General features: G+C 39.5%; 1 protein-coding gene across 1 annotated transcript in view; it reads left to right on the forward strand.

Annotated features, from left to right (window-relative positions):
* The window catches only part of PRRC2C (proline rich coiled-coil 2C), a 77,739-nt gene that overhangs the window by 41,388 nt on the left and 21,978 nt on the right, over positions 1 to 14,373 (forward strand). The window contains exons 17-23 of the mRNA XM_050901200.1: positions 1,136 to 1,344; positions 1,962 to 2,116; positions 2,578 to 2,920; positions 3,409 to 3,494; positions 5,007 to 5,195; positions 7,973 to 8,224; positions 13,412 to 13,501. Of these exons, the coding sequence (XP_050757157.1) occupies positions 1,136 to 1,344; positions 1,962 to 2,116; positions 2,578 to 2,920; positions 3,409 to 3,494; positions 5,007 to 5,195; positions 7,973 to 8,224; positions 13,412 to 13,501 (1,324 nt within the window). The remainder of the gene's footprint in view (positions 1 to 1,135; positions 1,345 to 1,961; positions 2,117 to 2,577; positions 2,921 to 3,408; positions 3,495 to 5,006; positions 5,196 to 7,972; positions 8,225 to 13,411; positions 13,502 to 14,373) is intronic.

Genomic DNA, 14,373 nt, shown 5'->3' on the forward strand with positions numbered 1-14,373 from the left:
GTAGTTATTTTAGATTTTCAGAATGGTAGAAAAGAGAGTAGGACAAACATATGCATCTGTGGCTGCGTACTTTCTGTTTTTTCTGTTTGTATGCAGACACTTGGAACATGGAGCTCAGAGCAGAGTATTCTTGTATGCACAGTGTTAAAAAAGTCTAATAAATTGCAGTGCTGTTTCTGAGTCGAGCTATGTTTCTCAAGATCTAGATGCAAGCTGAAGTGTTAATGTGAGCAGTTTTGCAGTTAATACACAGATTGCTGCATTGTATTTTAGATCACCTAACATAGACAAGCATGTTGAGAAATGCTTGCCATTGAGACTAAACTTTGTTTCTCTATATGCTAAATTTGATTGAAACTTGATAATTATTTAATGTTACTATTTGCCAGCTGTTTCGTAGCCACAGTGCACAGTAGTCTGGTAAGTGGGAGGCAGGGCAAGACATTTCTTCATTGAATGCCTACCCTGTACTCTAGGACTCTTGTGCTTGTAGGTTGCTGTATTCTATGTTCAGGTTTTGCCTGGGCTTAAAAACTTGTGATCGATGCTTTAACCTCCACATTAAAACTATTAAGAATTCCTTTGGCTAGTCACTTAAAGGTGATGTTGAAGCAAAAATTGGGTATTCCAGGTTCCACACCAAAGTCAGAATGCTGCAAATCTGACTCTTATGGCTTCAGATAGCTTTTGGCAAGTGAGCATGTGGAACAAGTATACTATAACTTGTTTATATTTGCTCACATTGCATACTGTAAGCTTCTGTTTGGTTTGGGTTTTGCTTTCACTTTATTTTTTTTTCCATGGAACGCTTTACTGCAGTTGAAGTATACTGAACTGCATACTTGTTGAGTTTTGGTACCTCTAACTACATAGACCAAGCCAGAGGTGACCTTAAAATTATGCTTTTTTTTTCTGTGATTCCTTTTGGCAACAGGGCATTTGATATGTTCCCAAAACAGCTTTTGCTGTTAAGCTTCTTCTCGTTGAGGAGCTGGAAGTAAAAGTCTGGACCCTACTAAGAAGTTGCACAGTAGACACTTATAGCCTTATAATGGGATATACATTAGATTGTTAGCTCCTTCCTGAGTGTTCTCTGTGGCTGGTCGTTAATTTTCTCAAATTTTTTCTAATATAGGCCATTTGAAGAGCAGACAGCAACTGTGCCTGGTGTTGATCCCACCAATGGCAACTCTTTACATCAGGAGGATGGAGGTGTTACTGCTGCAGGACAAAAGAGCACCAAGGATGCAAGTGGCAAAAAGAGGGAAGAACCTAAGGCTGGTCCAAAGAAGCCTAAGGAAAAAGTGGATGCCTTGTCTCAATTCGATCTTAATAATTACGCAAGTATGTATTGATAATATGCTAACAAGAATTTGTAATCTTGCTAGCTTTGCTGCATATAGAGCTAGATGGTTGAAAACTTAGAAAAGAGGAGAGGTGATTTTTTTTTTTAAACACCAGAATAATTGTGTACTTGAGTTTTGGTACCTTTGTCATATCTAATTAGCAATGTGTGTGCCTCTAAAAGGTGGCAAATCTCATTGTGTGTTTTTATGTATAGATAAGAATAATTTTGTTCTATCATGTAATCTTAACTCTGTCATTCATACTGTTTTCCACCACACTCTAATTTGCTTAACCTTCATAAGCAAAGGCAGTGGATATCACTGATAAGCTCACAGCTAATACCCAGGAAGGCTGTTCATTATTCATTATTATGTTTTAGTTCTTATTTCCTGGAGAGTCTGGTTACAGGAACCTCCAGTTTTTCAGTTCTTAAAGATTAACTCCTTGTCTTCAAGCTCAACAGCAAAGCACTTGGCAAGCAGAAGCTTACCTTTAATCGGGGCCACTGTCTGTGTCTGTAGGGAAATAGCTTCCACTCTAAAGCCGATTTTGGCTTGGTGCGCTGCCCTGAAGCTGTTAAAACAGCAGCATCTATACCTTTCCTTTTTCTATAGGTGTTGTGATCATTGATGATCACCCTGAAGTGACAGTAGTTGAAGACTCCCAATCTAACTTGAATGATGATGGTTTCACAGAAGTGGTGTCTAAGAAGCAACAAAAACGCTTGCAAGATGAAGAGCGCAGAAAGAAGGAAGAACAAACAGTGCAGGTACAAGACCAGCATTTATAGTGGGAAAGAGCTTCTTGCAGTACTGGGAATGTTGTGAAGTGTGCAGAATTTTCCTTCCAAAGAAGCTATATTTTCACCTTATAAATATAACTAGATAGTTATATTCATATTAAGTTGTTCAGAATTAGTAAATGAAATTAATTTTCACTGTCATCTTAGGGTTCTGTACTTCCTGATTGGGCACTGTCAGGCAGGTGGAACTAGCAAACTGAAAACACCATTTTTCATACTGTGATAAAGACTTATGCTATTGCTTGTATATCACTTGATTCCAAGAGGAAAATGGATGAGAAATCATTGTTCCTGTGGTTAAATACCCCTAAAAAAATAAACTTCTTTAAGACAGGCTTAATCAGTTTGCTTTTTGCTGCTACATAATGTACCATTGGTTGTCCATACAGACTATCAGCTGTAACAGTAAAATTGGCTTCCGCTTACAGGTTTGGACCAAAAAAGGATCAAGCGAAAAAGGCCGAGGTCAGAATTCCAAGCTCCCACCCAGATTTGCCAAAAAGCAGCAGCAACAGGCAGCAGCTGCAGCTGCGCAGCAGGCACAAGCTCAGGCCCAAGCTCAGGCCCAGCCTTCGTGTACAACGCAGACTCCAGGTCAGCCACAGGCTTCTGTTCAGCCGCAAAACCAGGCTGCAGGAGGGACGGCCAGCACAGAATACACAGTGTCAGGCAAAGTTCTGCAAAACACCCAGGCTCACAATGGTCTAGGAACTGAATTATGGGAAAACAAGGTGCCCTCTACAGCAGTTCTAAATGACATCTCCAAAAAATGTAAGTGGTGTCTTTTGGGTTTGGGGTGGGGGGCAAGCATTGTAGTTAGAGAATGCTGATTGCCAGCTTGCTCTGTTAATGTCTCATTTCTACCTGCAAATATGTTTTGCACAGGGAATAGAGGGCAGCATTTCCAAGTGCAGTATTGTAACCTATGAGTATCTCGGAAAAGAGATTTTTGCACTATGGTATTACTCAGTATTTTACCCTGTTGTCACGTACTTCATTCCCTATGAATGAGCAGCTGTCAATCCCTTCAGGAATCTGTGTTTTGTCAGGCTTGGTCATGCTTCCAAACATGATGATTGCCCCACTTGAAAGCAGCTAAATAGATAGCACATTGTTAACTGCTGAATAGGTTAACAATTTCTTAACTAAAGTGTATTTAATCAAGATGTCTATAACTTAATTCCCAGTCAATTGATAACATTAGTCAAATGCGTTTAGCAACATTGGGGGGGGTTTAACTCTCTCTTCTTAATTGTCAGTGGGACCCATTAGCCCACCTCAGCCACCTTCCGTCAGTGCTTGGAACAAGCCTTTGACATCTTTTGGTTCAGCTACATCTCCAGAGGTAAGAATGAAGGGAAGAAGAGTTAGCTGTCTGTGAAGCTTACCCAAGTCATATCTCATTGGGATTGGCTACAGATTATCCATTTATTCAGGCATGCATATACTTAAACTAGTATATGTAGAATTCCATGAAATCAGGAGATAGTACAGAAACACCGGATACAGGCTAGTGCTTTTATGATTGCAGCATGGAAAAACTGTTCTCTTAGTAAAAACTCAGCTGTTCACAGATTCTATTGATAGCTGTTTTTCAGTGCATTTTTTAAGTAAAAATATTGCCTAGTTTGCATGTGAACACTTGTGTACAGTTCAGTAATGTAGACAGAAACAGGATGTCTCCAAGGAACTAAATGTTTTTTGTGTCCTTTCTTAAATCAGAGATACAAAAAGCAGTAGATGCTTGTCGTAGTTTAACCCCAGCCAGCAGCTAAGCACCATGCAGCCACTCACCCCTCCCCTCTCCCAGTGGGATGGGGAGGAGGATCAGGGAAAAAAAAGTAAAACTCGTGGGTTGAGATAAGAACAGTTTAATAACTACAGTAAAATAAAATACACTACTAATAAAAATATTATAATAATAATAATGATTGTAATGAAAAGGAATATAACAAAAAAAGGAAATAAAATCCAAGAAAAGACAAGTGATGCACAATGCAATTGCTGACCACCCGCTGACTGATGCCCAAGCAGCGATCCGCCCCTCCCAGCCAACTCCCCCCTGTTTATATACTGAGCGTGATGTTCTGTGGTATGGAATATCCCTTTGGCTAGTTCAGGTCAGCTGCCCCGGCTCTGCTCCCTCCCAGCTTCTTGCACACCTGCTTGCTGGCAGAGCATGGGAAACTGAAAAGTCCTTGGCTTAAGATAAGTGCTACTTAGCAACAACTAAAACATCAGCATGTTATCAACATTATTCTCCCACTAAATCCAAACACAGCACTGTACCAGCTACTAAGAAGAAAATTAACTCTATCCCAGCCAAAACCAGGACAGTGCTTTCTAACTATATTAGCTCTACTTATCCCATGTAATTTGCATAGCCCTAAATTTTACATTTAAAGTCCTGTGGGTTTGTTTTCTTGGGCTTTTCTGGTCTTGATTTTATTGTTTTAAACTGTAAGAATGTGACATAACTCTCTTAGGAGACAATTTTAACTGTATAAGGAGATCTGGAAATATTTTTTAATTTCTTATTGTTCTTGAATTGAACATTAATTTTTGAACTTTCAGGAGAATGTTGTGAACCTGAATCTGGACATTTTGATATTGCACTTGTCCCTCTCCCCCTTCTCTACCAGTTCCTCATCTTGATCTTGTTTACATATTTCTTCACTGCTTTTTTTTCCTTACTCTTGAGCTTGTATAAACAGTAGAAATTTGAGGAGGAGGAAGTGTACATTCATATATTATTTACTGTTGCAAATCTGCAGTTACAAGTAATGCTTTTGCTGGCAGAAGAATTACTAGAACTAGAAATCTTTTGAAATGTGTTAAACGTTTACCTTTTAACTAGGGGACAAAGCCTGGGCAAGAAGGTGGAGTTGATCTTGGTATAGAAACTATTCAGTTTGGAGCTCCAGCTTCCAGTGGCAGCGACAATGAAGTTGGCCCTGTACTTTCTGAGAAGTCCACTGACAAGCTACCAGAACCTAAAGAGCAAAGACAGAAACAGCCTCGGGCTGGACCCATCAAAGCACAAAAGGTAAAAGGTCATATCTGCAGTACAAACTTCTAAACTTAAAGAAGTTCAGCCAAAAAGAGGTTACAAATAATGGAATAGAATACTCATGCAGTTAGGACTAGACCTATAAAAATTGCATTCCCCTTTTATATTTCCTAAAACAACAAGTTGGTTCTTGGAGAGAAGATGGGGAATTCAGTTCAAGAAGCAAGTGTAAGTAAACAGCATCCTAGCCCAGCAGAATTTGTCCATTGGTTCTGTGTTTGTAACAAGAGATGTGACTAGAGCAAGGGTGGGATTATGGATTTGTGATAGCTTTTTTGGGAGTCTATGGATGTAGTAGAGTGTTTTGGTTTTGTTTTTTTAGTTTGGGGTTTTTGGTTTTCTCTTGAGCTTACTTCGCTCAGGCTTTGAGAGCTGTTTTGAAGCAGGCATTCTGTTTCTGCCCTGGCTATATCTCCAGTTTCAGTAGTTCTTCCTGCCACCATGCCTCCCTTGCCCACCTCTAAATGGTGCATGGTGCCCTGCTTAGTTTTGTAGCCAGACTACCAAGATGAGTAATACATCAAGTTGCAGGAAAAGAAGTATTTTGAGGAAAGGGAGGAATGTTAGAGCCACTGGTTTGAAGTCTCAAATTCAAATCCACAGATGTCTGGATAATTAATTTTTTTGCAACTAATCTAAGATGACTGGATAGGTAATCGAGCTTATCTCAATTTATAAAAAAATGTGTATTGCTTGCCCTCCAGATATTTAGGGGCTCCATTCGATCATCATCATCTTACATTTCCATTGTTACCACTCAAGGAGTAATACTTTCTCCTCCTGTCATTTAGATTACACTTAGCGATCTTTCACGTTAATGAAACGTACTTTCCTGTTATTTCTACCTCCAATGCGTACTGAGTGCATTGCTAGCGCTCAGCACCAGCTTCTTACTCCCAGAAAGAGATGGTTATAGCAGATAAACTTGGCTGGTGACTTACAGAACCAGCTGTTTCAGTCCCTCTTGATGTCTGAGATTTGGCAGCAGTCCTGATGTAATTAAAACCCTTTTGTCTTTTTAGAAGACTGGGTGTTTCTTTGTTTGTGTTGGTTGTGTTTGGGTTCTTTTTTCCCCAAAAAAGCTGAAATCTGAAGGTGCAGTCACATGTAGAATGAATTTAACTTCTGCTACATGAGGCACTCAGTGGGTATGCTACAATTCATGGTTTTTATTGGAAAATGTAAAACCCATACAGCAGAGAAATATGCAGTAGTTAATACTGCTGGTGAATTGTAGTAACCCAGCACATTCAAAACCCGTATCTCAGTTATACTAGCAGCATACCTAAAACTGCCCCCATGAAATCACTTAAAGATACTGAACTCCAAAGTTAAATAAATATATGTAGAGAGAGTCTAGTTTACACTGTGTAGAAAATGCCTTTTTTTCTGCTGGGTTATAGCTATCAAGATTCCTGTAGATTTTGTTGAAAGACAAATGTGTGACTAAATGGTAAATTCATTGGAGATTAACATTTTTGTGCTCTCTTCTGAATGAGAGGGCTGTAATCCTTTAACTGTCTTGATGACAAAAAAAAACCCAAACAATTCCTACACAGCCACCACCCCTGTGGTGATATTGTTTGCTATGAAGCCTAAATACGGACTTGTTCAGGATTGGAGGTTAGTACTGTTGAACTAATATGGGCAATGTAAGAGGACCATACTTGAAACAAAGCAATTTACCTTTCCAAGTGTGACCTTAAAGCGTCTGGAGGAATTTCTGCTTCTGTAAACTGTTAGACCAAAAAATATTTGGGGTGAGGTGAGCCTGATGTTCCTGACTGCTGCATTGCAGAGCTCAGGCATCTGCTTCTATTGTTGTTTTCTTCCTTCTCCCTGAAAGCTAGTCTCTGCTGGCCTCCTGAGGGTACTGAATACCTTTGGGAAACTCCACCCTCCCCAAAGGCATTGTATTGTAAAGAGTCCTTATCTGCTCCTGAAACAGCTGGGTTGTATTTATAGAAACAGTACCAGCAGCTTCTGTCTTTCCACTATCAAAGTTTAAGGAATAGGATTTTAAGGACTGCCTTTAACGAATTTTTGTGCTGCTCTGTAGTGAAATGGGCTGAGTAGTCTTAGCCAGAAAGGATATGGCTACTTAAACAGCAGAGCATTCAGGTTCACTGAGGCCGTTCATTCTGCTTTAGTTCAGCTGCCCAAAAAGGAACTAGTGAATTGCACCAGTTACTCCAGCCATGGTGTCTGCAATATAAGGCAACACTTGCGCATAGGTGTTTTATTTTTTCTGGATGTCCCCTTAGTGCTCAATTCGTAGGGAAAAATGCTGCCAACACCCATACATTGAGATACCTTCAAATGAAGGTAGTGTCTTCTGTTCTAATTTCCTGGGGCCCTGTAAAATCCTGATTCTCTGAAAATTAAAATAACCTGTATGTATACGAAGTCTTGTGGCTTCTATACTATTATACTTTTTTGTGCTTTTCTTGTAAGGAGAATCAAGCTGGCTTTCATCTGTAGGTTTTAACTAGATCTTATTTTAGTTGAACTCTACCACTTCACATAAAACATGTCTTGCTTGAAAACAATGGTTTAGATTCCTCATGTTCAAAATGAATGCATTTCGTGTACGTATTGCTAACTTAGTCTCAAATGATTTATCTGTTAGAAAATGCTTACTCTTCAGGAAAGCTTTGTTAGATTTAAACAAAATTATTTTAAGCATGTTAGAATATTCTTGTGGGATAGAACATGGGGGGGAAGACATAACTGACGAGTTAACACTAACTTAGCTTCCAGACTTGAGTCCGGTAGAAAACAAAGAGTATAAACCTGGTCCTATTGGGAAAGAGCGTTCTTTAAAGAACAGGAAGGTGAAGGATGCCCAACAGGGAGAGCCTGAGGGACAGGAGAAGCCATCTCCCACCTCTGTCGGAAGTCCAGAACCTGTCACTACAAAGGAAACCAAAGCAGCAAGTGAACTGAGCACAGAAATAGGAACAATGATATCCGTGTCTGCTCCAGAGTTTGGAACAAACACAAAGGTAAGAAAAATATTGACAAATTACTGAGCATTATATGTAAAATATGATTACAGTGATGTAATTGACACTTGGTTTCCTGCTGGTGGTAGTTACCTGGACAGCAGAGCCCCTTGAATAGCAGATATGAAACATATCAGTACTGCTTGAATTAAACAGTTCTCCAGAAGTGGTACAGAGACATGCTGTTTGTCATACCCCTGTACAGAGATAGTCTTGGAAGGTTTTAAACTTTTTTGCTGCCTTATGAATGTGAAAACTCTGTCCTGAGCCTTGCTGTGGAGAGTGACACTGGAGCCTGGTATAGGCAGATTCTGTAAACTCAGATATATGTCATATATGCAAGATGAGTGCTTGACTTTCAGCGGAGAACTGGAGTGAAGTAGTGTGTGCGATCGTTGGTTGAGTGCATGGATGACCTGAAGCTGTGAATTAAGTGCTGTTCTGTGAAAAATGAAATCTCTAAACTAGGAATATGCTAAAGCATTGGATAAGGCTCGTTCAGTTGACCTAAAGGGTCTGTATGTCAGCTCCTGTTGGCTTGGATATTGTCAAGATATCCCTTGCAGAACTTCTTTGGGATGTTGAGGACTCATCATAGTTGTCTGCGTGGAACTCCCCTGACTTCTCTATAACTGCTCAACAGTGAGATGGTGACTTGCTGTCAGGATTCATTGTTCCACAGCTCGGTTCTTAGCTGTGGTGCATTGATAGCACTGGTATACAGAGGTGCTCTCCTTTCTGCCTAAGGACCTGTGTGGCGACTGCCCTCACTACAGCAGCGTTGTCTTGAGCAAGAGCTATGGTTGTTATATCTCGAATGTAAAGAAACCATGCAGTGTGAGTAGCTACTAGTTAATAGTTACACTTGCTTTGATAAAGGAAAAATGCTTCTTATATGTTTGTAAAGCAGTTTTATGAGTTTAGACTCAAGTTTGTTGCATGCTGTCTCAATCTGCCTTTTCCTAGTCTTAAGCAGAAATTTTCTGATGCTGTTCAGGAAAACCGATCCTCTGCAAAAGTTACATTACTAGTTGAAGAATCTGAAATGCAGATCACTCACAATTTATCTGTCACCCGCAGCTGGAAAAAGATTTAAAAAAAAAAAAGACAATTTTGGCAGTTTTTTGCCGAGGTGTCATGCAAGCAGAAGATGCTATCTCAATGAAGTCTTGTTACAGAGCAAGTGTTAAGGAGGTTATTTGTGTCGGACATGGTAGCTGCAGACTTGATTTTTTGAGTGGAACGGCAAATATGTAAGAAAATTCGGTGCTGGGATGGATTTCTCATCCTTCCTGACAGTTTCCATCTTGTATCTAAATGTGAATGGTTTATGTTGATGCCAGAAATGGATACAGTGCCCTTCTTGTATGCAGAATCAGAAGTGTAGAGCCATAAACACCAGCTTGCTCAAGTATTTGGTAAGAAGGCTGTTTGTATGTGTCACATGCTTTCTCACTGTCAAGTTCCTGTGACCAGAGCTCAAGATAAGGGAAGGAGACGCTTCTTCTAAGCCACCTACAGAATAGGAAACATATCTTTGTTGTTTACTCCAGGCTAACTCAATATTGAGTAGCTCTACTAAAATCAGCATAATTTCCTCTCTACAACTGTATTTTTAAAGTATGAGATCTTCAAAAGGGAATTCTGAATTTTGTGCCCTTTTGGCCTTAGTTAAACATGGGTTGCCAAGGTTCTTTGAACTACCACAGTATTAAAGCACCAGGCTTCTGTCTTCTGGAGGGAAGACCACAGTGAGAGGAAACTTCCCAGTTTGTGCTGGATATGAAAATTCCCAATAGTTTCCTCATTAAGTGGTTGCTAGTAGAAGCATTTAATAATAGGCCTAAATATTCCTGTCTCAACAGTTCCAGGTTGCTTTTGAATTCGTTCGTCATGAGTAGTTCACAGGGCATCAGTAAGTTTTCTAGGAAAGGGGTGGTCATATTTTATATTTAATTCTCCAGAAGTTGAACCTACAACCTGCAGATTTATTGGAGAAGATAAGCTTCATCTAGATTTTGCAGGAATAAACCAGTCTTGCTACTTTTTAAAGTGGCTTTTAAAATGGCTTCAAATACTGCTCTGGCCCTGGAGTTCCTATACCGATTTGTATTGCAACTGCTTTCTTCTTGTCTTTGTACTCTTTACATCGCTCATTAGTGAGGGAAGAAGTGATGACATCTTTAATCTGTTGTTTGAATGTCAGGTGTTGAAGTTTTAGCAAACCTAAATGATTTCGCTTTTGACACTCTTTAACATCCTTCCCAGAGACTGCTGCTCACCTTCCAGGAAGGCACACTTTCTTTAGTGTATTTAGTGATTTAAATGTTTGTAAACATCAAGCCAGCTGTCCTCCTTCAGAAGCAGAAGTTTTGTAAGAGTACCCCATCCATCCCAAAACAAACATCTTAATAAGAGCGTGTGCATTTAATCGTGCAAGACTGTTTTACCTTAGAAACTGTATAAATATAAATCAACTCATACTGGTGAGATGTTTAAATTCAGAATATAAGCATGATGCTCTGAAGCAATTGCAGCTGTTTCTCTTGGGTTTTGAAGTATTTTTGGAGTAAAGGCAATCTGATTGTGTAAGTCTCTGAATTGGGTAAGACACCTTACCCCTTGCCTTTCCTCACCCTACCACCTCTAAAGTTTTGAAGCTTTCAAATCACAGGAATGATCAATACCTGGTTGTGGACATGGCAATGAAATGTTTGCACAGGTAGTTGATAACAGCTATGTGTTACCGAGATGATGTCTGAAAGGACACAGGCTATACTTGAGAATAAATTTTCAGTATCTGACAAGCTCTCTGGTTTGAGTGATGTACGTAAATCAGGAACAAATCAAATAGCTAAATAATCCCACATGTACCCTGATCCTTTATAGCAAGGTGAGCTCTGAGGTCTGCCTTGTCCTTTTGTTCATAAAGTCACTTCAGGGTTTGTGATCTCTTCTCTTTGGGCAAAGTAGGTAGTTATAAAAAAAAAAGTTTACCTGTTCTTTTTCTTCAGGTATAAATAACTTGTAGATAACTCCAAAAAAGCATGTACAGCTTTTTGCTCTTGCTGCTATTACTGTTACTAGTTTATAATAAAGTAATCAATTGGTTTCTTCAGTAAAACAGTTGTACAGGAGAATCACTTTAATTGAATTACAAAAGCTTATGGTGATAAGCCATATCTAACAGAGATTCCTAGAATTAATGTATCAGTAAATGAAGGATGGTGGTTAACCTACAGTTTATGGAGTGGTGTTCTTAAGGCTAAAGAGTTGTCTTATCTGCACGTTCAGCATGTAACTCATCCTTATAGGATGGGTCAGCATTGCACATATACTTCTAAGGGCACCGGAGTTGATATGGTCGTTTGTTATTAATTCTAGTGAAAAAGCATTTTTGTGCTGTAAGTTTCCAAAGTGAGAAAGCTAGCAATAGTCTTGATCGAATTTCTTTTGTAAGGAATTTTAGTGCTGAGACCCTGTAAAATTTGCATCCAGACCTTGAAGGAATTTTAATAATGTTATATTAAAAACTTCCTCTTTCTTATGCAGTAAAGCATCTTAAAAAAACAAAGCCAGTTAATTACTTCATTAGAAGGACCTTGTGATTAAACCAGCCTCGTGCTTGCCTTGTTCTACCCAAATTAAGGTTGGCTGTTGGAATCAAACATAAATGTGCAACTTGCAGTTTGGTAGTTCAGATTGTGGGAAACATCATATATCTCATATTTCACCAGTTTAAGAAGTAAAGGAAATAACTAAATGGAGAAAATAGTTCTCTCTGTTTCCTTCATAAATACAAAAATAAGTCAATGTGCACATTGTGTCCTCTCTCACCCCATTATGGTTTAGCTTGTCCTGGTCTTACCAAAATGAGCTCATCCTTTTAAGGAAGATTCTTCGTTATTTGCAAGTTAGTATCTTAATGCTTTAATTGCTCTTTTAGGGGACATTGCCATAGGCTTGAGGAGTAAGTTGATGGTGCACTTTTTTAATAGTTTATCACACCAGTTGGATTTAATTAAACAAGCATTATGTGGTTTGTGCCTTCAAAATCATTATCTGTTGGCAAGTCCAGGTGCTCATCAACAGTTCTGCTGCTAACTTGTCCTTCAGTTCCTTCTTGGTGCTTGGTTCCGTAAAAATGATGGAGCCTTTTCTGGGCTTCAGACATGTAAAACTTTGGAGTTTGCAGTGCTTGCTGGAGTGGATCTTGGCTAATTCAGCGTCACACCATTTATCTGACGAAGTCTCTGGGTCAGGTTCTGATAACACCTGTTTGCCTGTCCAGAATACGCTCAGTAGATACCCAGTGACAAGAACTAAAAAACAGTGCTCCACGTGGCTTCACAGAAGTACCAGTGCCTTTTTTGTTCATTGTAGGTCATTCTCTAGAGGGCTGGCAGTGTTATCGATGAGACACTTCCATCAGGCAGTTTATACCTACAACTGCAATAGTCACTGGCTACAGCTAGGTCCATGAAAGTGGACCTTGTTCATTGAGCACATTAAGGTCCACTTAACTGTGACAAATAAGCTTCAAGGAAAGCTTCTGGGTAGACTGGAAACTTCAGTCCTTTTCTTCCTTGAAATCACTGCCCAATGCAGAAATCGGGAGGTAGACTTCACCATCCAGAGAAACTGAGTCTTGTGACTTTAAGAGAAGACTTAAAGGAAAGAAAATTGTTTTGCAAATTGCAACCATCCCTATGTGTTCTTTTTAATCTAGAGGGCCTTACTTGTCATAGGTTTACCCAAGAAATTTCTGTATTTATTTAAAGCTACAGAAAGCTTTCAGCTAATATATTTTACTTGTTAAATGGGCTAAAAGTGCCTACAGGTGGCTAAAGCATCTCGGGTGACATGATAATTGGTTACACCACTACAGTTCAGTATGTCTAGTGCCCAGGCAGTACAGCTCTTTACAGACTGTATTTTGACTTGTCTCCAGATGTACGTTGTGAGGTCATGAGGCAAACTGTAATCTCCCAAGAATTTTTCTGACCTCAGTAGCAATTCAGCAATAAGGATTGCTGGACGTGCTTTCTAAGAAAAAAAAACTGGTGAGAAATTCTAATCTTCTTTTGCTTGGTGGACTCCTCCTGTAGAAAGGCTGACATCTGTCCAAGAAATTTAAATCTAATTTAGGGAAGGGAGATATTTTAATGGAATTATTTTTCTTCACAGGAGTCTGTAACAGACTACACTACACCTTCTTCTCATCCTAACACAGTGGCTACTAGCAGTACAAAAATGGAGGAGACTTTGGTGACGAACGTAAGTCTATTGCAGTGATCGTCTTGACTTGGAAGACAAGAAAATATTTTCACGCTTCTTTAAAGCACAAAATAGTGCCTTCAGTAAACAAGTCACTAGGGTTTCTTTCATGTCAACTAGCTGTGCATTATCCAGTAATCTTACTCTGAAGGACATTTGGTTTGATTAGTATCTGTTCTGAAATTCTTCAGGTATTTTCTTGTCTTTTGAACAACCACAATGAGCTAAAGAGCAGAGAAAGTGGAGAAGATGTTTCTAGGGACAATTCTAAAAAAGCAAGGATAGGCATAATGAGGGAGCGTGCTCTCAGCAGCAGTTGGGACTTGAACCTGGTACCAGTAGCAAAGCTCTGTAGGTGAGTTTGAAGAAAGGCTTTTACAAACAAAGCAATTTTGAACTGTAGCCTGAAATCACAGCAACTGCATGTAAAGGGAGCAGCTTAATGGTTTCTGAAAGCAGAGAGCAGGCTTTCAGTTGTTCGGTTGCTATGGAGATGAGATGTTTGCAGTCCTCAAAGCCAATGATCCTGACTGTGAGTGTGGTGTAGTGATTGAGAGGACCAGCTGGGTTGTGACTTGTAGTGAAATCAAGTTTGTCTTGTGTGTGCTGGGATGTCAGGGAACTTGGATCTTGTGATTTTTGTTGTTTGAGTAGCAGAAATAGAATTAACTCAGAGCTGTCACTTGTTGATTGGGGGAAGAAAGAAGCATACAGTAGGATCTCAGGTTTTTATGAAGATGTCTTGTGAATTCCATCTAAGAAATGCTTTTCAGCTTACTGCAGCATCCTTTCACACCGTTTTGAAGCAATACTGGTTGAATTTACTGTTTTGCTGGATTTTCTGGTGGTGGTGGTGTTTGTGCCTTTGGTGG

The sequence above is a fragment of the Gymnogyps californianus genome, chromosome 8 (assembly GCF_018139145.2).
Source record: "Gymnogyps californianus isolate 813 chromosome 8, ASM1813914v2, whole genome shotgun sequence".
NCBI lineage: Eukaryota > Metazoa > Chordata > Aves > Accipitriformes > Cathartidae > Gymnogyps > Gymnogyps californianus.